At 44.0% G+C, this 23876-nt stretch overlaps 2 protein-coding genes across 5 annotated transcripts in view; both read right to left on the reverse strand.

Annotated features, from left to right (window-relative positions):
• The window catches only part of sh3pxd2b (SH3 and PX domains 2B), a 36808-nt gene extending 32683 nt beyond the window's left edge, over positions 1-4125 (reverse strand). For all 4 annotated transcript variants that reach the window (XM_042093858.1, XM_042093856.1, XM_042093857.1 and 1 more), the window contains exons 1-2: positions 3808-4125; positions 1455-1535 (exon numbers count right to left, since the gene is read on the reverse strand). In XM_042093858.1, coding sequence (XP_041949792.1) covers positions 1455-1535; positions 3808-3879 — 153 coding nt within the window. In that variant the 5' untranslated portion in view covers positions 3880-4125. The remainder of the gene's footprint in view (positions 1-1454; positions 1536-3807) is intronic.
• Positions 4126-6543: 2418 nt separating this feature from the next.
• On the reverse strand, positions 6544-14051 carry LOC121709394. Its single transcript, XM_042092715.1, has 6 exons — positions 13989-14051; positions 13740-13787; positions 12121-12525; positions 11847-11937; positions 7808-7953; positions 6544-7251 (listed from the first exon to the last, which is right to left on the reverse strand). The coding sequence occupies exons 2-6, from the start codon at positions 13768-13770 to the stop codon at positions 7085-7087; spliced, it is 840 nt and encodes a 279-aa protein (XP_041948649.1). The 5' UTR covers positions 13771-13787; positions 13989-14051; the 3' UTR covers positions 6544-7084.
• Positions 14052-23876: the final 9825 nt, after the last annotated feature.

A 23876-nucleotide genomic window follows, 5' to 3' on the forward strand; every position in this document is an offset into this window, starting at 1 on the left:
TGCTAAGGAAAGCGGAAAATAATTAGTGAATCTGCCCTGTGCTTTCGGATCAACTCCCAACATTTAATGGTTTCTTCCTTGGCCCCCGCTACACCTCCTCCAACAAATTGAAAAAATGAAAATTGGCCGGGTAGTTTTTTTTTTTTTTTTTTAGATAATTCTGCTGACAGACAACCACGAAAACAAAACAAACCAAAGAGTACACTCCTCAGCAGAGTCAATGACAAAGCAGAGGGGGGAATGCCTGAGACATACACAAAAAAACACAAAAGGACCAAGCCAGACACGTCAAAAACACTGACATACACATTCACAGATTGGCTACTTATTCCTCGTTCCTCAACTGACACAACATTGCATGTTTGTAAACAGACTCTGAAGATGGTACAATATATGAAGGCCATTATGCACCACTCTTTGACATGATAGTTTCACTGGCACAACCTTTGGCAGTTTATCTGGCCCAGCCTCAAAGAAGACTCTTTATGCAGTACCACACATCACCTTGATACTCTTTTTAAGAGTGCAATAAAGCATATAGCCACAACTTTTGCTCTGAGGCACAAACCCTGAACTTCTCATGCGATGAGAATGGCTCCCTTGAAATTACTTTTATGGTACATTTCCATATAGCCACAACTATAATATATACCATTGGCTTTCATTATGCCATTGGCTTGCATATAGAGTCAACGAATACAAGGTAATTCTCCACTTCTGTTAGTGCCATTTCTTGAGTATTTTTTCAACTTAACATAGGCACTGCAAAACGTTACAGGACATATGATGGCAATGTTTCTCACCATCCATCAAGTTCCATTTATTTCAAGTGACGCAGGCCATAAAGCAAATGGTCCCCAGACCCAAGAGCTCCGGTGACTGATTATGGAGACAGTTCAGGTTTATTGTGATGCTGAGGCATTGCTCTGCTTTAATGTCCTTTTTTTGGCCAAGATGCAGCTGAGCTTAATAAAAGACATTTGTGTCCATATGTATTTATCTCTTGGTAGTCTTTGCATTTATTTGAAGGCCACAAATCACCAGCATTATAAAGAAATGCATCTTGCTGTGCAGATTTCAGAAAAGATGGCCTAGACAGGATTGTCCTGGGAGGAGAAGTTCCCACATGAAGACTAGAGAGACTAAAAAGTTTCTCCCTGGTATGAACAACCTTCCAAAGTGACATCCAAGTTGAGAATAGACATTTCTGAGGTTTCCTACAGCATCCGTTTCCAGCTAGAAATCTCCATTAGTCATTTTCCGAATCTGCTCTCGTAATTTTAAGGACAAAACCATCTGCATCAAATACTGCTAATGTTCAACCACTAGAGACATACTGAGCTGAACTGTATGATAAACCAAACCATATGATGGGTTGTGGGTGAGGTGTGGCTACTTATGTAATTATTGATGTTACAGGGCCTATGCAACATGATTGAATGAAAATGACATACCTGTAGATCGAAGAATTTACTGTATCTTCTGTAGATGACCTCAGTGCTGCCATCGGACCAGCAGACTTTGATAAGGTAAACCTGGGAGAAGAACAGATGGGGGAAATGCTGGTTTATTTCAATCCTGCACACACGGTAATCACATTTTTAGATATTTCTGCAGCTCCATGTACATTATACATGAAAATAACATGGGAGTCAGGGCTGGAGAGACAAAGTACAGAGGGAGACCCCTCTTCTTGAAGGCATAATGTTAGTTTTAAATATAGGTAGGCTTCTTTGTGGGAATTATTTGGATGTCAATATTGTTTGACGAGTCTAAAACGCTATTAAATGGGCCACATGTCTTCTCACTTGTGACACGGTTGGCAACAACAAAACAGCACTGCTTTGTTTTCTGGTCAGAATCACAACCAGAACTGGATGGTTTTTGATTGCAACATCTACTCTGTTGTAAGAGCGAACAGACGCAGGGTAGCAGGGCTGATCGCCTGCTCACGTGACGAGATATGATCACAGCCTCTCGCACTGAGAGCAGGAGGTGCATCCTGTGAGATCACGTTTGCAGAGGAAGACAGAAGGAGGAAAGGCTACGTTTGCAGCAGGGCATCACTTCTGTGCCCCCTCAACCAGACACACATACACACACACACACACACAGACAAAGGACTTCATTATGATGACGCATATGATTCCGAGCTGGCTTGTGTCATCATCCGTGTGAAAAAATAGAGCGTGTTCTCACTCAGAAGTCTTCAAAGAGCGGTGGGTGGATGAAGGATGGCATTTATAATTATTTACCTTAGCTCAAGGAAGTTTATCTTTTTATAAACCGCATGTTCAGCCTTTGTTGCTTTTCTGTGTCAAATCATCCCATATCTGAAACCATTCATTTGTCAACAGCCGTCTTTGAGCATTAGCAAAAGAGTTAGTGTCAGCTCTGTTGGAAAAGTTAAATATAGTGACTTCCAGCTGACTGTTCTCAACAACTATGACAATAAACATAAGGTCTTGGGACATGCATTTCTAAAATATATCAACTGGGGGAAACAAGGAAATGTTGGACATACCACCATCTGACTGTTCATTAATTACCCACAACACAATATCCTCAGAAGGAAATGGAAGGAGAAGGGGAAACTACCTTAATTGTAAAGTCTCAATATTACTGACACTGTTCAATGACAGGTAAAAAAAACAATTAAATCTAAAGAATTTGTGGCCTTCTGCTAGGTGACACAATGGTCAGTTGGACGAAATAAATGTGCTACACTTTCCTCTGAGGAGGAAAAGGGAAAAAAAAGATCAGCCTAGAGATGTGATAGGAAACTACATTGTGATTCTGTCTGGCTTATTGCTTCTACTGGCAAACATCCCAGGCTTCTTATAAGCAGCCCGCTCACTGAGGACAAAGTTATTGAGGGTTGGGGTGAGAGAGGAGAAAGCAGAGAGAGAGAGTATACAGTGTGTGTGTGTGTGTGTGTGTGTGTGTGTGTGTGTGTGTGTGTGTGTGTGTGTGTGTGTGTGTGTGTGAGCACAGACGGAAAGAAAGAGGAGTACTGGACTGGACTCTCCAACAAATAAGTTGAAGAAGGCAACTCTGCCATTCCTTCATTTCACACTGAGTGGGTAGGCTGATCCCAGCGACATCATTCATCTGACCTGTAGCTGTGTGTGGTTACCAAAAGCACTAATCATAACCTGAAGGCATAATAAATAAACCAAAACAAAAAATAGTAAAATAAAAGTATGAAAACTGCTATCATTTGTGGATATGGATATACAGATTTCATATACAGATTTACACTCAGTATGAGTGAACTGCAAAGCTAAACACTTTCAGGGATGGCGGGGGGGAGGGGAAGGAGAGAGGGAGGGAAGTCCACACAAAAGATTCCTCTTGACAAGGAGCGGCTTTGGCATTTGCAGATGTTGGGGCCTTGGGAAAAACCTCTGGAATTGTTAGCGAATGCTACAGCTCAGCAGTCCAAACTGTAACGGAGTCGTGAGAGTAAAGACGTTCTGCAGCTCTGATGTTTTAATTTAAATCACTTTACTGCTGCCCCCGACCCCAGATGTTTGCAACTCAACAGCAAAACATTGCACTACTTCCAGAGAAGTCAACCACATTGCTGGCCAAATGAAACTTTTAAAAGCAAGTTAGAAAACGTGCCACTTTGAATTAAATGTAATCTGATACTCTCAAGGGAGTTTTTTCTCCTCTTCTTTGTTGAAGAATTCAGTGCTTGGTAGGCTACCTATGACCACCTATGGGGGTGAAGTAGACAGTAACCATACTGACACACATCATGCCTTGATTTAGTAGGCCTGTTAGACATTGTCTGGCACTTACATAGTGTTTGCTGGGATTTCTCCTCTTCTGCACATCTTGGACTGTTACTTCGTGAACGGTCCGCCTCGGCATGATGCAGTCAAACGTGAAATGCACTAAAAATTGCGCTCCAGCTGAGCAGCGATCCGAACTAAATCCAAAGTATCCTCACTCACTCCAGTTATCATTCGCGTGTGCGAATCGCGTACAAAAGCTCTCGCCTGCGTTTAATTCATGTGCATAGTCCACGTCGAGTTTCCTGTAACACATTCGGCTGCTCCTGCTTTCTTTCCCCCGTCCTGTTTGTTGGCCCGGGCCTGGACCAAAACTCCCAGCCTATCCTAGCTCACCGAGACTAATTCGATAGCTGAGAGGTCTGCGGAGCCCGGCCCTGGTCGCTCTTAAAGGAGAAGTGCATGGCGATCCCTGTCATAAAGTCGAATACACGAGGTTTATGTCATGACCTTATTGTCAATATAGGGCTTTTCCTTGTGTCAAACATAATTTATAATCGAAAAATAATTTTCGTCTATTAATGATCACATAGTATTTACACAAGTAAACTTATGTAGTAGGCTAGAATCCAAATATTGTCTAGCCTACTGGCACTGGTACGTTTCCAACAGTTTGCTAACAATATATCCAGGTTTTTTTTGTCTTAAAAGAGGTTTGTGATGCTGCAACTGGACATAAAGTTGCCCAACTGCATAGTCAAGTTGTTGGCAATGCATGGTTTTTGTGTTACATACCATGCACAGTGAATGTAGCTGAAATGTCAGAAATGAATTCAGAATTAAGATGTCTAATTGGTCATTCCACGAAATAGGTGCCTTTTCAACTTCAAAAATGTGAAAAATATAATTGTTTCAGACTGATTTTTTTCAATGCCCATTTAATTAACACATCTTAACATGACAAGAAATTGTCTTGGGCCATCTCAAGTGATGCATTTATTTTTTACCATTCACTTATTACATAGAATATTGTAGGATAGTAACAGGACTGATGATTTCATGCTAAATTGCTCATTTCTAGCTAACAGGTCAAGGTTAGGAAGGCACATGGTATGTAATCTGAAAGGTTATTACTTCTAGATATTGGTAATATCAGTATTGATAAATAATTGTTTATATACTGTACACACTTGGTACAAAATGGTAACAGGACTGATGTTGTATGCTGGCCCCTCTCTCACAACTCTGATAAATCATGAAACATAGGACATTTAAGAAGAGAGAAAGTTACCCTTTCTTACACTGTGGAATCTGCTTCTTCTAAATGATGTCACTTTCTTGAAAGTATGTCACTTCTAGTTTGTACCATTATTTTATAGGGGGTTTTGGTGAAAGTAACAGGACTGAGATGAAATTAAGGGACAATGATAAATGAATTATATTTTCTAAGAAAACATATCTATTTATGTCAAAATCATTGCTTAACAATTACACTTAAGACAATATAAAACTGTGAAAATTGTATAATTTTACCAACATTTTAAAACTGAGAAGTGTTGAAAAAGAAAAAACATAGCGTGGGACAGGCCAAAATCAACCAAAATCCTTACCCATAGCATATATTTATGTGATTTTATTCATTTGAACTTGTATTTTATTCGGTTTACTTGGTCTTATATTGATGCATATGATCTATAGTAACATTAAGTTTTTTTAAATTACACATGTATTTGTTGTTAAAGCAACTTTAGAACTGATTATATGTTGTGGGACGCAAAAGGCATGATTCACACCGATTCGGTGCAATGACCCAGAATCACACAACCAAATCATGTGTTTAGCATTAGGCAAAGTGCAGTCTATCAATGATGGATTACTGCACGGGCCTACTGGGCCCAGGCCCAGGGGCCCAAGGGGTCAGGGGGGCCTGAAGCCCAAGCCTTTGCATGGAATCATTGCCTCAATATCAACAAATCAGGATGTAGGCTATGAATCTGATTGAATTTAGTATTGGACATCCCCAATAATTAGTATTGGCCACCCCCAGAATACAGGAAATCACATCAAACAAATAAAACAAATTCTGGGGGAGGACCCCCAAACCCCCCTTCCCACATATGCGACAATTAGTGGGGGGCCCTTAACACATCTGGGCCCAGGGGCCCGAAAGTTCATAATCCTTCCACTCTCTCTGTTTAAAGAGAGAGAGAGAGCAGTGTGAGGTGAGTGAATTAACCTTTGTGTTTGACAATGCATGGGTTTCCCCAACACTTAACATTAGGCGCCGTCAGTCTTTGCCATGACTAAGCTTCAACTAGAAGGTGACAGTTTTCTCTTAAAGATAATAGTGTTTACAGGACATCAACCGTAGGCTGTTATTACAGTATGTATTGTGTACGTGTGGAGGATGGAGGAAAACAGTTAGAGATCCATTAGCCAGCCTATCCTGGCTGTCTAATTCGACCACAGGTCTATAATTTGCTATGGGTTAGATAAGTGCTCATTGCACAATTCTTTGGCGGCATAATTTACAGTATACAGATCTCAGTCTTGAAAGTATAGGCTAGGCCTAGGCGTGCCATGACAAATAATACAACTTATACAAGTTAAAGTTTCTCTAGACATACATGTATGAACCCAAATAGCAATCCATCTGGCGGAGTCAGGTTAGAACCCAATAGCCTAACATTGATATCCCATGATAAACACAGTTAAGGTACCACTGAAGTCAAGCAGCCAACTGAGCCCTACGATTCCTCCATAAGTTAGCATTGTGTGTAACAGAGTGATAAAACACTAAACATCAGGTTAATTGACATTTTATTAAGGGTGTTTGCCACCTGCAGAAGTTCTTTGTTATTGCTTTTTACATGTCTAAGATGAATATTTACAGACATCTTCACTATATTCCAATTCGCATACTTCTGTACTTACAATACCTAATATAAGTGCATGTGCACTCATATTACTGTAGGTATTGTAAGTACAGAAGTATGCGAATTGGAATATAGAGCTTAAGTGTCCTAGTCCAAACAATGAAATAAACATCTACTGCCATCTTGTGGTCTTTGATAGTGAGAAAGCATATAAATAATTCTGCATTAGAGCACCCTCACTGGGCTATGTTTGAAATGCAGCTGTTCCTTAACTGAACAACAATGTCTGCACCATCTTCAGCTAATTATGAAGGCTGTTCAGATATATACATTTACTGGACTGTACGGTTTAAAGTTGGAAGCCTGGAGTATTCTAGCATATACCATGAAACAACCAGGACTAACTGGCACATTTACATAACACCACTGCCTGCACAGGCCTGTTTGAATATTCTGTCCACTGCTGTTTCAGATGAAGGCCGTGGGGTCGGACTGGTCACACATCTGCAGCTCCAGATGTGAGGTGATGCCAGACAAGCGCTCCTGCAGAGGCAGCAGGTAGCCTAGCGTCTCGCCCTGAGAGATGGGCCCTGTGTAGCGATGGGGGCGAATGTGGAAGATCTTCACACAGTGCACTGCAAAGGCATAAAGCAGACAGGCCAAAATGTGTCATGCATTATTCTTGAAAAAAAAAACTTAATGCTTGCTAGTGTAACCTTCCATGAAAGAGGAACATACTCTTCCCATGATGCAGTTAATTGCATCTGCTGCATAGTTCAGTGAAGATGCTGTTAGCTGGTATAATGAAAAAAGCTGTTATAATCCATATTGCTTCTCTAATAGTAATGTAGTTTCCTCTTTTAGCGATGGTCATTAGTGTGGAATGATTATGCATGTTTTTACTTTGATGGGATTTCATAAATTCCAAGGTCCTGATGTCAAAGGCAATGAGAAGTTCAGGGAGATCTCAGTCCTCCTCCACACTTTCCCCATAATCCTCCAAATCACCCCTAGCTTCCTCTCTAATGAGACATTAGCCCTGGACGTGCCCTGTGCTATCACTGTGTTGGGTTTTTGGGCTAAATTTTTGTAATTGAAAACGCATTAGTTTCCCATTCAGGGGAATTCAGGTAGATGCGTCTTGGCAGGGAGAACTATTTCCACCTCTGGAAGCATAGGCAGCAGACTTACCGGAATTGGAGAGCTTAACACCATCAAACTGGATGCCATCAGCTTCACGGCGGCCAACAGGACCACCCAGTGTACCGGTGAAAGGGGCATTGATCTTGCCGTAATCATCACACACAATGTCAACTCCTTTGAAACGAGCACCATTTCTGTAAGACAAGCATGAGACAATAATCAACATTTGATAAACCATGCAATACTATTTCCCACGACTGCAATATTGCAACTCATGGATAATACTTCTGAGGACTTACACTTAAAGACAGGTAAAATGCACAAATGCCAATTAGTTTTGTTATTCTAGTGTCATGCCTTCATTTCTTCTGATGTCTGTCATACTCATTCAGAAGAAAAACAGTACTGTATGCACTTTGAACTCCACTTTTCTTGTGTTACGTGTACAGATGCAATCAGACAAGCGAAGAAAACAAGTGCAGCCCAGACAAAGGCTAATGACAGCCCTGCCAGGATGACACACTCATGCAGACACCTCCTTAGATCACTCCTCGCTGCATTCTCTCTGCTCATTTACAGTCCTTTGGAGAGAAAAGTTCTGGGGCGCCAACTTGCCAGAAAATATATATTTTTTGTTTTGTGCCTTTCAGACAGTAGGCAAAAGAACAGAGGGAATGGGAGAATGTCGGGGAGGACAGATATTCATTTGCAGGTCCCCACCCTCATTTCAGTGATGATGAAAAAGGGGAAAAGGCTCAGACACATCTGAAGAGGAAAATCCAATAACGATAAGCCGCAGAGGCATATACCAGCTGTCCACCCTTTACAGAGTAATGATTTCACTACAATACTGTATACATAACTATTATCAACAGTAGATGACAAATTAAATCACTAAAATAAAACTTCACTATCTATTGGATCTCAAATGCATAATTTCTAGCCTGACGTTGTCATACTCAAATTCTAATCAGTATATGAGTCTGATACTGCTCCATTGGGACGTAATTATGGGGCGTGTTTCAACCGATACAGGGGGGGAATGTCTCTGCACTCAACTGGATAGACCTAACCAATCAGAGCAACAAAATAGCTTACCGTGAGGTGTAGGAAGAAAACACACAAACCATCCTTCTGCTCCTATATCCCCTCTGTTTTTAAAAATAATTCTGTTGAACAGTGATATGCTACAAATATGTTAAACAGCTGGGAAAGGCTGTCACAAATCCCTCGAACAGGTGGTCAATCAGAGATTTCAAACGAATGAGGGAACATGTCGCAATGCAACAGCGCTGTTTTCCCTTGATGAAAGTGAAACCACCAGTTTTCCCACATCTCAACTTTGGCCAAAGTTTTCAGAAATAATCGTTTTCAGTGATACAAACTCATTAAATAATATGAATTTTCCATATGGGGTCTTAAAAGCCATGTATCCTTCTAGCCACAGCGTTTTTGTGTCAAACATAAGCCTAATCTAAGCGTGCTCAGATGACGTGATAGACCAGGCGATGTTGCTCACCTGCATCATTGTAAAGCCTGATATGATTGGTCTGCCCGATTTAGGGCGAGCATACTTGCCCCACAATGGAGCAATGCCAGACCGAACTTCCCGTGGGGCGGGACTAAGTTCGGAATGGCACCCAGGCTACATAATTTCAGCCTGTTTCCATAGAATCCAACACCTCCCATTTTCCTCCCATTTTCCATAGAATCCAACACCTCCCAACAAACAAGCGCAAGTAGATTGCTTAAGTGTATGGTGTTAATTAACCTGTCCTCTCATGTGTAATTATGTAAGCACCTGTAAAATCGAGTTTTTTGTTTGTATGAATTAACTCTAGTACCAGAATGCTTTGTAGCCTACTTGCTCCTGTGATTATATGACATCCTATACATGTGCACCAATCAAATGTCTTTGTTTGTTTTGCTTTTATTTGAATTGTCTAAGCAGCCAATGATTATTTGTTATTTGTTTATGCCCGTGAAATCGCGGGGAATATGAACATTCCATCTCCTCAGGGGAAGAAGGCTTGTGAGTCTTAGTTTGCCCAGAGAAGAGAGAGATCACTGTTTTCACCTGCTCCGCCTGTCAGTACTGTTTTGTGGCAACTTAGCTGTACTTGTATGTACACCGGCCCATGAACGGTGAACTGTGAAAGGTTTTGGTGGGGGTTCGTTTCTCTTGTCAGGTTTTGTTGTTGCCTCAGAGCTTAACGTTTAGCTAGTTCTACTGGTTGTTAGCTACTAGCTACTCTAGCTCTTGCTGCAGTTGAACATTTTCCTTTGGAGACGAACTCAATTATAACTACGGTGCTGGACCAACCGGAGCTACCCAACCTCTGAAGGACGACTGTTACCTCTGGTGCTGGGCCCACCGGAGCTACACCTCCACTAGGACGACTGCTTCTTCGCCGGTGCTGAGCCCACCGGAGGACCAACCGCCCGGCTACTGCTGGTGTCGCTAGCTACGTTGGCTAGCTCAAGGCAGCTGCTTGCCTCCCGTCTGCGCCTGGACAACGGTCGTCGGTTTGGCTGAGTGGAGTGAAACCGTCCGTTCGTGAGTATACTTACACTGATACACACACACACACGGCCTCCGCCACGAGCGACCAGCGAGTCGGACCTGCATTGTAGCGGTTTACCCTGCCTTCAGCTCATAGAGTGCACCAACGAGCTCCAACGGCCAGCGCTTGGGTTGGGTTATTTCATTAGCACGACATATCATAAATACTATTTGTGTATTCTTGCGATTTAATAAGAGGTGTATTGTATTTATTGTCTGTCTTTCACACTGGGGACTGTTTAGCTTAAGCTAACAGTGTATTTAACCATTAGGCCTACTGTCTGTTAACGTTAACGTTTCGGGTTCCACTGTTCCACTCAGAGAGAATTGTTCACTCGCTAACGTTAGTCTATTTGCCAGGGCGTTGATTCCCTGTTGCTTCTCATTGAAGTTTCTTATAAATGTCATTCCTATTATTATTACTAGTGAATAAATGTTGTATTGTTATATTTCATTATACTTCGGGTGTATTGGCAATTCCTTTTTGTAACTGCATTCACCACTAGTGTAATTACCCATTCATTGTATATTTTTATTCTGTAAGATTACATCATACACAAGCTTTAAGGTAAGTGTAGTATTTTTTCAATGGAGGCACCGCGCTATTTTGATTGTTGTTTAATATCCTACTGGTATTCAGGAATGGTCAGCCAACTCGCCATTCAACTGCTGATACCTCAGGATCCTGTTGCGCCACTGTTTAATAGTCTATGTTTATAGTAACTTGTGCCTGTTATGCGTACACCCGTTAAGAAGGGGTTACACATAACACCAAATACCATGTGACAATTTAACAGCAACGTTTTATGCTAACTCAAACCTGTTACAAGGGGCAGCCGCGGCCTACTGGTTAGCACTTCGGACCTGTAACTGGAGGGTTGCCGGTTCGAACCCCGACCAGTGGGCCGCGGCTGAAGTGCCCTTGAGCAAGGCACCTAACCCCTCACTGCTCCCCGAGCGCCGCTGTTGTTGCAGGCAGCTCACTGCGCCAGGATTAGTGTGTGCTTCACCTCACTGTGTGTACACTGTGTGCTGTGTGCTGTGTGTGTTTCACTAATTCACGGATTGGGATAAATGCAGAGACCAAATTTCCCTCACGGGATCAAAAGAGTATATATACTTATACAACAAGTGGTGGCGTCTCCAGTAAGGCAGACACAATCCCCAGCCAGTGTCTGATTCCAGATCCTGATTCTGATTTATAACGGAGATGACTGTAATCGGAGGAACGGCAGCTGTGCTTTCTGAGCTGTGTGCTGATATACCTCCAGATAATATAGGTTCAATTCTTCAGTAGCTTGCATACTGTTCTTATGTACCAGTGGTGTTTCAGTTGCTTTGGAAACAAACGTCATTTCAGTTCATATCTCAGTCTCCTAATAAAGTCTCCTAGCTGTCAAACACAATTCCAAAAGCTGTAGGAGGTAAGAAGCACATGATAAGGATGAAATGCCTTCAGACAGCAGGCAGCTTAGTGTGAGGACCAGGCTGCATGAGGACCAGAGTCGGGAGTTCGGAAGCTACCTGACAGAGTTGAACGCTCCACAGCCAAACCCGTCACAGGCCCTCACCCGGTTGTGATGGTGCCCAGCACAGAAGACATCCCAGCCCCCTGCTGTAGAGAGAGGGGAGAGAGAGGGAGAGAGACAGAGAGAGGGAGAGAAAGAGAGAAGGGAAGGGGACATTTCAGTCTGTGTGACTCCCTGTGAGTTGTTTACAAGAAAAAGAATAAAACCAAAAAAAGTTGGGTTTTAAGAAATTAAGACATTCAGAGAGGGTTCCCGGTGATGCAGAGAACCTGGCATGCAGCACTGGCGTCCTGGCGTGCCAGCACACTTCTCCTTTAGGTATCTGCCTTGGCACACGTAGGTGTTGCGTTGGCATATGCCACCGATGGCAGTGCAGCCGGCGTCGTTCCGCGGCCCCGCTGCTTTCTTTTGACTCCGCGCCACTTTGTCGCTCCCTGGCCTCTTGGCTTGGCCTTTGTTTTGCCCGGGCCCACTCTTGGCTTTGACGCGAGCCGTGGATGCCATGCTGTTACTGCTGCCACCTCCACCAACGCCACCAACACCACCATCTCCACCACCGGCAACGGCACCGGCACTGCGCGCTTTGTTGCGGGGAGGCTCTTTTCCCTTTTGTTCTTTTTTCACCTTCCGCTCACTTTCGCTCTCAATCCCCAGGGCGAGGCCTAGCAGGAGCACTTTAGATGCCAAAAGAAAAAAGAAAAAAAAAAGAGACGAACAAAAGAAAAGGCAGATAAAGAATACAGGATTACACTGCATTTTTTTTAAAGTTTGTGTCGCTGTTTAAATTGCGTCAGGGATTAACCAAGATTATCTCACTGGTGAGAGAGAGAGAGAGAGAGAGAGAGAGGGAGAAAGAGAGAGAGCGAGAACACACTTCAAAGTGAAGGTTTACCAGGATGGCTGTAAGCGAGGGGTCATGGAGAGTGTGTGAGAGGTTTTCCTCTCCCACATCCATAGCCACAGAAACGTGTATTTGATCATTCATTAACGGCCCTAGCACCACTGACTCGGGTGAATCTTCTGCCTCTCTCCCCACGTTCAGAACATGAGGGGCAGCAGGGTAATTGAAATTAGCTGCTTATCAAGGTATTTTTTTTCTCTCACACAGAGTAATTCTCTCCAGACCATGTAATACAATGATAACGTAGAAAAACACACCCGCACGCACACACACACATTCTCAGTTTAATTGCCTCCACTACCTTGAGAAGTCGATGGACACTGCAGAGATAAAGAAAACTAGATTTCATATTTACTGTAGTGGCTCTCTCACCTACTCTCTCTCTCTCTGTCTCTCTCTCTCCATCTCTTCATTAAATTTTGCTTTGTTTGTCTCTCTCTGTCATTATCTGTCTCACTCTTGCTCATCTATCAGAACACACACACGCACACACACACACACACACACACACACACACACACACACACACACACACACACACACACACACACACACACAGTGACAGCCATACACGTCTCAGTGCATTTATGTCTTCCTATGCTCTATGCAATATAGGCACTTCTATTTGCTTCTATAATAATGGCCACCCTTTGGTGGTATTGAAGTATCCTCTGCGATTAAGCATCAAGCATTCGTAATGACAATAATGTGGCATAAGACACTCAATTATGCTTCACAACTATATGCCTATGCCATTAAGTTCCCCCAGAGCTGGTTTAAATTAAGCACAATTCATGCACAATTCATAAGATATGTATTTAATATACTATAATACAAGCGGCTGTTTTGGTTGATTCATATTTCTGCATCCACTGATTAATAATACATGGAATTTCATAAAACTTGAATGCCTGATTAAACCTGATTAAAAACAGGCAAAAATGTGCCCTGTTTTGGGAGTTGCAAATCTGATGCGGTTGTACTTACAGCACAAAAGCAGGGATGTTTTCCCCAGCATTTCTGAGAGGCTGTGATCTGTGGTACAAAAAGAATATGCAAAGAGACAGCATAGGTAAAGGGGGGAAAAAATCCCAGAGTATTGAATGTTAGGTTGTCTCCCCCTCAAAAACTCATACATAACACAACCTGCCTATTTCAAACATTTCTGTGACTAAGAGCTTTCATTTAATGTATATTTTTAGCCGTATCACGCCTGGACTGAAATGCCCTGCTTACCTGTCTGCCGAAGTTCTGAACAGCAACAAAGAGAAGCCTGTGTGGACTTTTTCTCTCTCTCACCCTGTCTCTCTCTCTCTCTCTCTCTCTTTCTCTCTCTCTCTCTCTCTCTCTCTCGAATGAAGTCCACTTGAGTCTAGGCCACAGCCAAGTCTGCTTTCGTCAATATTGATACTGGCCTCCAAAGACATATTTCTCTTCCCGCCACAGAGTGGGACCTGAAAGAAGTGTTGTGAAAAGTTCCATAATAAACAGCTTGCCCTGATGGTAAGATTCTGGTAAGATGCTGTTTGAAGACACCACAGAAACCTCTCTTAATGCATGCATGTGTGTGAGTTTCTGAAGACAAACCAGAACAACTGCAGCTGCAATTTGTTTTAAACTTTTTAAAAGTTACACTTTTAGTAGTCTCTCTAGTACCCTTCAAAAGGACCTGATGTTTTGATCAAACACGGCTGAAATGATCATATCAGTACTAAATCCCTGTCTACAGTGTCTTTTACAGTGGCTTAGTTTACAGGAGCTCGAGAGCACTCCATCTTATGAACATCACACAACAGATGTCTTACACTGTGGATTGACTGGTATGTCCTGTGGCATAGCATTGGGATTACTGCTATCAGTTACTTTCATTGATGTTGGCATCCTTAAAGGGGCATTTCAACGGAATATGAAATTTCTGTCATCATCCGCTCTCTTGTGCCAGTACAAATTCATATTATGTCATTTTTGCCGCCTGAATGGAAATGAGAGAGCTTAATCACCACAGCTGTTTTCCATATAAAGCCAGTGAAAGATTGCATTTTCAACCTCAAAATGCCTGATGACACTCAACATCCAGGACTTTAGTGATATTTGATGACAGTGACGTTGTTCATTTTGAAGCTCTCACTCTCAGTCCTGCACTCGCAAAGACTTGCATATCATGGGTCTGTACATCTGAGTGGCTAAGAAAGTGTGGTTCCTGAAAAGGATGCAGGGCTAAACGGGACAGGTTAGGGGCAGGATATGCTAATATGCTCTGTCTAATGTGAGGAGCAGGTTTAGAAGACAGTCAGCATTGGTAACCTCAGTTTTCCAGGTCCACTTTCTAAGTTGTGTCAAACTGGAGAACTTTGCCTTTCACAGGAGGTTCTATTGTGAGTGGTAGATTTGAGTCAAACTATATGTCAGTATTTGTTAAAGGGAGATAACTGAGGCAAATAAGGACTAAATTAAAGGAAATATAGAGTAGAGAGGGATGTATATTCATTCAGGCTTTACTTCCATGGTGCTGAATACATTTACTGGACTAGGATGGGCTTTCCATCATAGCTGCGTAGCAGATTATATGGCACCTCAATTGATTGATCATTGTGACGATGTGCCGCCTCAGCAGCACATCGCACTATGATTATTTGATTATTATTTAATTAATGATATATGTTATGTCAATTTCATGAATGATTTGTCCGTGTTCTATATGTTGGGCGCGTTCCTTTGCGCTCGAGGAATGTTGCTTAATATTTGATCATGCGTTTTTGGGGTTGTGCTATGGTAACTTTTGATGTCATGATGTATGCTTTAGATGTCCGCCAGGTAGGGGCGGTGTGCCCGTTTTGGGTGTTTAGACTTCGCCGGTGGAAGTAATTAGTTAATTGGCCATTTAAACGCCGGCTTTTCTCTATGTAGGGGTTCAAAGTTTCGTGACGCGCGGTAAGGGGCTGGTGTGAGTCCTGCGGTCAGGTCTGATTTATAGTGGCATGCAGCCTAGCCATAAGACACCTTAGATATTCGTGTTTGTTAAATGTTTTGTTTGTCTTTTTCGTTTTACTTCACGTGTCGGATAGGAAGTGGACTGTATTTTTTGATTATTTTTGCACGTTGTAAATAAAACACCGTGGGCCCTCTTAAACCTGCTGTCTCGGCCTGATTTCTCCTTCACCACTCGGGTAGCCTACTCTACCACAACCATATGGTTAGGTATTAGTTTGAAACACACGGTTATGGGATGCACGAAAGGCTTTAATATCGCACAATGTGTGCCCATTGCCTAATACCCATTTTTTTTTTTTCAATAAACATTTCTCACTGAAAGGGTCATATGAAGTCTGCTGCAAAAGTCCACAGAGATTTGTTTGACATTTCACTCCACTCATTTGTTCGTTCGCTTGCACAGTTTTTTTCCTCTGGCATTTCAAAGAGAGATGCCACAAGTGTTTCCTAGCAACAGGCCACTGCTCTCTCACCCTCTCTCTCTCATTCCGTCCCCGCCTTCTTCGAACTGCAGCAATGCACCACTTACTCCAGACATGAAATCCATTCTAATTCTCCAAACTCCCCTCACCAACTACTGGAGGAAATCAAATGATATTCATGCCTAACAATCACCCAGCTAAAAGAAGAACGGCAAAAGTGCACAACAGACAAAAAGCGAACAGATCAGCCAAAAAGCTGCCAGACATCTCCAAGACACGGCTGCCATTTTTCACCTCTTCATTAACCGCACCCGTACCTGGTAGGTTTGACAGATGTTATTTTCTGAAAAGGCTCACTGGAAAATGAAAAACCAATGGCGGATATAAAAGTGTAACGCATCATGCATTACACAAGGTATTTTTTAGTGTTTTTATTGTTGCCTCCCCTGTAAACATCTCGGCTTTCTTTGTACACTAGTTATATATATTGGTTGGGGGATTGAGAATAATCTGGGTCACACTGACAAAACTAGATGGGTACTGGAGGCCAGTCTGGGTCCATTCCAAAAGTCACAGTGGGTATTCTATGACCGTGTGTCCATGTGTCTCTAAGGACCTCTTTGGACAATTATCTTTGCTCAATGCAAACATGTGCATGGGTATCTCCAGAGAGTCCGAACAGACACAGTTTTTTTGGTGCTGCAGGGACAGTCCATGCAGACTGTGCTGACGAGAACATTTGCATCATGTGAACGGTGCTGTGAGCATGTCTGTAGAAGTATCCCAGCTTAAGGGACAACGCTCTGGGGAGAAAGAGTCCTGCAGCCTGCTCACCATTGTGTCAGACACACTCCCCCTAAATCAAGTATACTGTGGGCATTTCCAATCAAAGGTTGGGAAACAAAGAACAGTCAAGCACAAGTTGTCTCAGAAGGATACCATGGGATTGCACTTACTTGCGTGTTAGAAGAAAAGAAATCAAAGTTAATCAAATGAGACAATACGATCAATACTGAGCTCATAACAATGCTGTCTAATGACAAGCAAACATCAAATAAAGCACGACGAATGTTGTGTTATGTTTGGGATGGTATTACGATTCTAGTGTTATTTAAGTGCACAATGTTCAGATATTCCATCGTGTGTGAATTTTTTTTCTTTCATTTTCGCCTTGTGATTCACCGCCGGCTCCATTTCAAAGAGAGTCATGATCCTGACGGCGCCCTTAGTCATGGCAAGCGGTCAGAATGAATGAGGGGAGATGTCGTGCCGGACAAGAAAGGTGACCTGCCGTTGGGGGGTGGGGGGTCGGGGTGGACGGGAGTTATTATGGTACACCGCAGCCCCCCTCGGAACAGCAGGTGAGAAACAGACAGCTCCTCAATCTGTACGACTCCTCCAGGAGCGAGGTGTGTGAGTGTGTGTGTGTGTGTGTGTGTGTGTTTGATGGAACAGGTGAGATGAATGTCACACGCGTCGCAGTCAATCACATATTGATCAAAGGCTCGGCGGGCCCTAGGGGAGGGTGGAGCGCTGCAGGCCCCGTACGGGTCTGGCTCAACCAGGCCCTGCTGTGAGTGTGACTCACCACGGGTGGGATAGGAGGGAGCGGACGAACACACATCCACACATGCACACACACACACACACACATGCACACACACACACACACACATACGCCCTCACATACACTCACACATGCACACACACACACACACACCCAGACACACACACACACACACACACACACGGCTTTGATGAAGAGGAAGAACACGGCAGAGTGTCAGGACAAACAAAAGGGGTGGCCTGGAGGGAGTGCTGGCTCACAGTAGGAGACAACCTGTGGCATACACACACACACACACACACACACCCACACACACACACACACAAACAAACACACAGACATAGACATAGACACACATACATACACAGTGTGGCTGATGAGATCTTTGTGCAAGACCTCAAGCAAGTCACTCATAAAGACCAAGATCATTCTGCTTGGCTTGTGTCTCTATCTAAATAAAGCTCAGGGAATGTTAAACCTTTATGGGAAAAATGCTAGTGAAAGCATGACAGTACTTTTATAGAAGACTCATTTTGTGTACTTATCGTCATGCCATCAAAATAAGAATAAAACACAAAATTAACAGCAACGTGCAGATGGCCACCCTATAATCCACAATGCCAAACAGACAAGTGAGATCACACATAAACTGAATCATTAAACATTTCACACACAGCTCTGGGATGCCACACGAGTTACATCAGCCCGAAGAGATCAATTCAGAACTCCAAAACTAATTAATTTTATTCTTGAGCTCGGGAATACCCCCTATTTTAAAGCAGCACTCATTAAAAAGAACACCTAATTACATTTGCGTTATATCTAATTACTGTACTTTCACATCCAACTTTGCTGATAAAAGTGCCAACTTCAGTATAATTACCCTTTAAGAACACCGATAGCATACATAATTATAACTTCGTGCTCTCCCACACGCCCGTAGGCCTTCTCCCAGGGTAGCAAGCAAAGACGCTCAGTCTGGAGAGGCTGGGCATCTTTATTTAATCTCATTGTGTTATGAAAATGTTCAACGGAGAAATGTAATATCATTCCAGGGATTGATTAGATGTAGTTATATCCGTTCCTTCCAAAAAAATGCCCAGGCCTCATTTTGAGCTGTCTTTATATACAATGTCATCCCCTTTGTAATTCAATGACCACCTGCCTTTTCGACTGATCGGATTGCTGCTCTGTCCGGCCAAGAATGACCTCAGAATGTTTTGTATGTTTATTTGTTTTGATTCTGTGGTTTTAACCCAAATAAATAATCTGATTGTGAGCAAAGCTTTTGGCTTGGTGCTGGAGAGTGGAGCAGTGATACTCTGCATGGTTTCTCCTCTAGGTGGCAGGAGGGAATCATAGGTGTGAGCACTTATGGAACCTGTGTGTGTGTGTGTGTCTGTGAGTGTGTGTCTGTGTTTGCTTCGAGATGGAATTCAGAGGTTAATTACAAAGATTCTTCATGCGAGGGAAGCTGATTTAAATAACCCCCTAGAAATTGTTTCATTATTAATAATTGGCACTATCACTTATTATTTTGCTTTCATGTCGTGGCGTTTTTACTCTATATTTAAATGAGAGCTTATGTTCCATGGCGATGTGAAGGGTGGCTCACTCCATGATTCCTTGGCAAACATGGCACCCCCTCCAACCTACACAGCTGGCATTTCTCACCATGTCTGAGAACAAAGTTGAGGGAATCCAAAAAGAATGTTAAACAGTCTTGACTATATCAATGTTCAATTCAACCCCAAAATTTGGTTCCCTGGTGATGATGTATTTTGAGAAGGAACCAAAACCAAAACCAGAACTCTGTGGGAAAGAGTTCTTATAAACTGTCTAATGTGAGAAAGGCTTAGCAGAGAGCACTATAGTGCACTGACAGCTGTGCGTTAGGACGAGGTGTGAAGTTTCTCTGCCGATCAAGGGAACAAAAGTTACTGTCCACAGAGGTGGAAGTAAAAACTTTCACACAAGCTCGAGCGGAGAGAAGTCAACCAGAACACGACGAGAACAGAACAGAATGCAACGGAACAGCACAGCACCGGCGCAGAGCGCAGAGAGGCACGGAGGCGCCTCCAGAGACACTTCTTAGCAGCTCCATTTTCGGCACGCGGAGCGGAGAGGTGTCCTTTGTGCTACAGTCGCGCCCCCTCTTCCCCTCCCTCTTCCCCTCCCTCTTCTCCATCCCCTCCCCACCACCACCACCGCCAACCTCCTCCACCCCTAACCCCCATGACGATGAGAGAGAGGAAATTTATTTAGCAATGTGTAGTTGGCACTGACATGCTGAGGACTGTGTGTGTGTGTGTGTGTGTGTGTGTGTGTGTGTGTGTGTGTGTGTGTGTGTGTGTCTCTGTGTGTGTGTGTGTGTCTGTGTGTGTCCCAGGCGCAGTCACTCTTCTCTGCGCTATGCTGCGTTGCGCTGGCGTGCATGTTCGCCGACGCCCCTGCAGGAATGAGACGTGAGCAGGAGCGGGTCCAGTTATTCCTTCTGATCTCCGGCGCCCCTGAAGCCCCACAAACAGATGGGGCCAGGAGGCCGTCGCAGTACACCGAGGCCCAGCATCCCCTAACACACACACACGCACACACGCACACACACGCACGCACGCACACACACACACACACACACACACACACACACACACACACACACACACACACACGCACACACACACACATGCACGCACGCACGCACACTGTCCCCACATAAGCACCAGCTGACAAACAAAGTCACGTCACTTCTCCCGGAGCTACTGTTGCTCCAAGCTACTGCAAGCCTAGGAAGATAGGAAAGACAAATAACATGAACATATACACACAGTCATAAACATTTGGCCACCTCAATGAAAACTCTCCCTCTCTTACATCCACACACAAATACAATAATTTTGGAGCCACTCCAAAAGACTTGTGGCCTGGATAATATAAATGAGCAATGGAATACACACACAAATGTGCACATTCACTCAAAAGGTGCACTGTTACATAGTAAGACTAATTAAACCATGAGTAACACTTGGAAAAGGAAATGGTTCTAGCACAATTAGCTCAGGATGCCACAGTCCAACCAGGGGGCCCACTTCAACCATTCATGCCTCTCCATCCATCCATCCATCCATCCATCTATCCATCCATCCATCCATCCATCCGAGACAGGGCAGAGTGCTATGAGAGCTTTTGTTTTACCGAATCGGATGGGCACCTTTATCAGCGATCTGCAGGGCACCTCTCTCGCGCGCCAGCGCCTCACATATCTTGCCAGCTCACCTTGACTCTTTCGGGGCCGGACGTAATAAATCCTCCCTTATCACGCGTCTCAAAGCCGGCCAGATTTATGGCTGTGGGGTCGCGCTGAAATGTATACTGCACCGGTAGAAAGAGAGAGAGGGAGAGAGAGAGGGAGAGAGAGATGAGGGAGAGAGGGAGAGAGACGAGGGAGAGAGAGAGAGAGAGAGAAGGATAGAGAGGGAGGCAGCAGGTAGGACACGGCCCTCCGAGGAGTCATTTATGAGGATCAAACAGCAATACATGCTACAGCCAGAGACAGATAGACGTCCAGAGGGCACCAGCTACAGCTGCCTTCTGATTATGTAATTGTGCTTAAATCCAAGAATGCAGGCGTATTTATTGATCTATGGGATTCGGTGGACACTGGAGAAATGTTTGTTGTTGTATTCGAAGGCACATCATGAATGATAACTATGAAACACCACCTTTATCTGTTGTGCGGTTTAACACTTGCCATTTGTTACACGTCAATGGACAAATGTGGAGATTTAATTGATATACTACTTCAGTGGACAATAAAATAAAGCTTGTTTAGTATTCTCAGAGAACACCATCAACAATAAACATAAAACACTGTGTATACTGTGGACTCTACTATCCATTACAATACTTGGGAAAATGGCCCACTGTGGCACTGAAATGGAGGTTTGAAAATAAGACGAATGCGAAAGGCCTTTAAATGGGCCAGTCTTCTGTCAGTCTGCCTGGCTGGGGTTGGGGCAGGGGATATTCTACGCGGAGTGATGCTGGCATGTGATTGGAGCGAGTGGGCCTGCCTGTCGGCACCTCTGGGTGTTTTCTGTGAACAGGAGGACAGATGGTGCCATGGCACCCTGCTTCTTGCCGAGACGCACGGAGAACAGAGCTGCGCCAACACACAAATAATACAAACGGCCCCCTTGCTGCAAGTCCCACACACACGCACACCCACGCGCGCACACCGACACACAAACACTCACACACACAAACACATTGACTAGCACAGAAACACATTTACACTCACTCTCTCACACACATACAATATCGTACACACACACAGACACTAACATACAAATTCACACACATTCAAATGTACACGTTCAAAAAGTCATTAAAAGACATGTACACAGTTACAAATATGTTATGTTCTCTTAGAATCACGCAACAACAACAAACACACACCAACATTGCTTGTGAGACATATAAGAGAGAGGGAGGAAGTGTGAGAGAGAAAGTGAGAGAGTGATATGTGAGAGGAAGAGATATACAACGCATGCATGGATAAAACATATGACATCCACTTTTAACCTCCTACACACAATTCAAGCATGAATGCACACACACACATACATATACACACACACATACACATACTTTCACACACAAATTCACATGCACATAATGCACACACAGAAGTAGACATACACACGAACAACTACACCTGCACACACACACACACACATACAAATACACACACACACACACACACACACACACACACACAGACACTCTTATGCCTGCCCATCCCTACTCTCCCTGGACACCCCTCCTCAGACCATCCCTGTCATCCATGGCTTTGGAGTCAACAGAGCCTAAAAATCATCCCCCACCGGCCCCCCCCCCCAGCACTGGCGTGTCAGGGAGACAGACACGCTGCTGCCTCTCAGCCCACGCTGAAGAATCCTCCCAGCGGCTCTGCTTCACTCTCACACTCACACTCACATGCACATGCAGCGCCCATGTGACTCAACCCGCTGATAGGGTCTCGCGCTGGCTGGCCAGAGCACCCGTGGAAGCCTTCAGACACACACACACACACACACACACACACACACACAAATAATAAGGAATCATGTGCGCTGTCTGCAAGCAGCTTTGGGGACAGCATTAAAAGGCACTACTCTATTTCACTCCAATTTATTTATTTATTTGATTTTCTTTGGGAGGCAGGGAGACCTGTCATGAATCAGTGTGTGTGTGTGTGTGTGTGTGTGTGTGTATCAAGTGTATGAGCGAGTATGTGTATGTGTGTGACAGAGAGAAAGAGAGTAAGAGAGTGAGAGAGACAATCTTCTGTGTAGAGTTTTGCGGTGCTTGTGTGTGTGTGTGTGTGTGTGTGTGTGTGTGTGTGTGTGTGTGTGTGTTGGAGAGTGGGAGGAGGGCATGGGGAGGTTGGGGGAAGAGATGTTTCCCCAGCCTGCAGGTTGGCGCTCTCTCCTCCTGTGGGACATGCCACCTGCCGAAAGATCCCCCCCTGGGGGAGGGAGCGATGTGGAGTGGGGGCTCAGCTAACACTCCATGGCATGATTAATAGAGCTGTCACATAATGACAAATGAACTGCTACCTGCACGACCCACTTTAAAGAGGGGAGGAAAACGACACTCACGTTAGCCCTCGCACCCGCCGCCTGCTTGCCTGCCTGCCTGCCTGCCTGTGTGCCTCTACTCAGCCCTACCCGTGCTCAGGCTCACTCGATTGCCGCGGCCTACTTCCTGCCCCTTATCCTGGGGCGATGGTGACCTGACATGGTCAGTGCCCCCCCACTCCACCGCTCTGCAGAAGCGTCCTGAGGGAGGGCGAATCACGGCATAGAAGGCTGGGGACTGGTGACAGAGGGCCACAGCACCCCAAGACATCGGCCCAGCGCTCAACTCTGCATCCCTGCCAAGCTCTCAACTCTCCACACCCCCACTTTCTGCGTCAGGGGGACAAGTCACATTGAAAGTCCTGTTTTAGTGAGACTGTTTTCATTTCCCATTGTGTTTTTTTTTTCTTATCTAGTGTTTTTTGTTTCCATTTCGTACAGCTCCACTCTGCATGCACGTATTCGCTTATTTTAATGCCAGAACTGAAATTCAAATTAATGAATG

Source organism: Alosa sapidissima, chromosome 5 (assembly GCF_018492685.1).
Source record: "Alosa sapidissima isolate fAloSap1 chromosome 5, fAloSap1.pri, whole genome shotgun sequence".
In the NCBI taxonomy this organism is placed as follows: Eukaryota; Metazoa; Chordata; class Actinopteri; order Clupeiformes; family Clupeidae; genus Alosa; species Alosa sapidissima.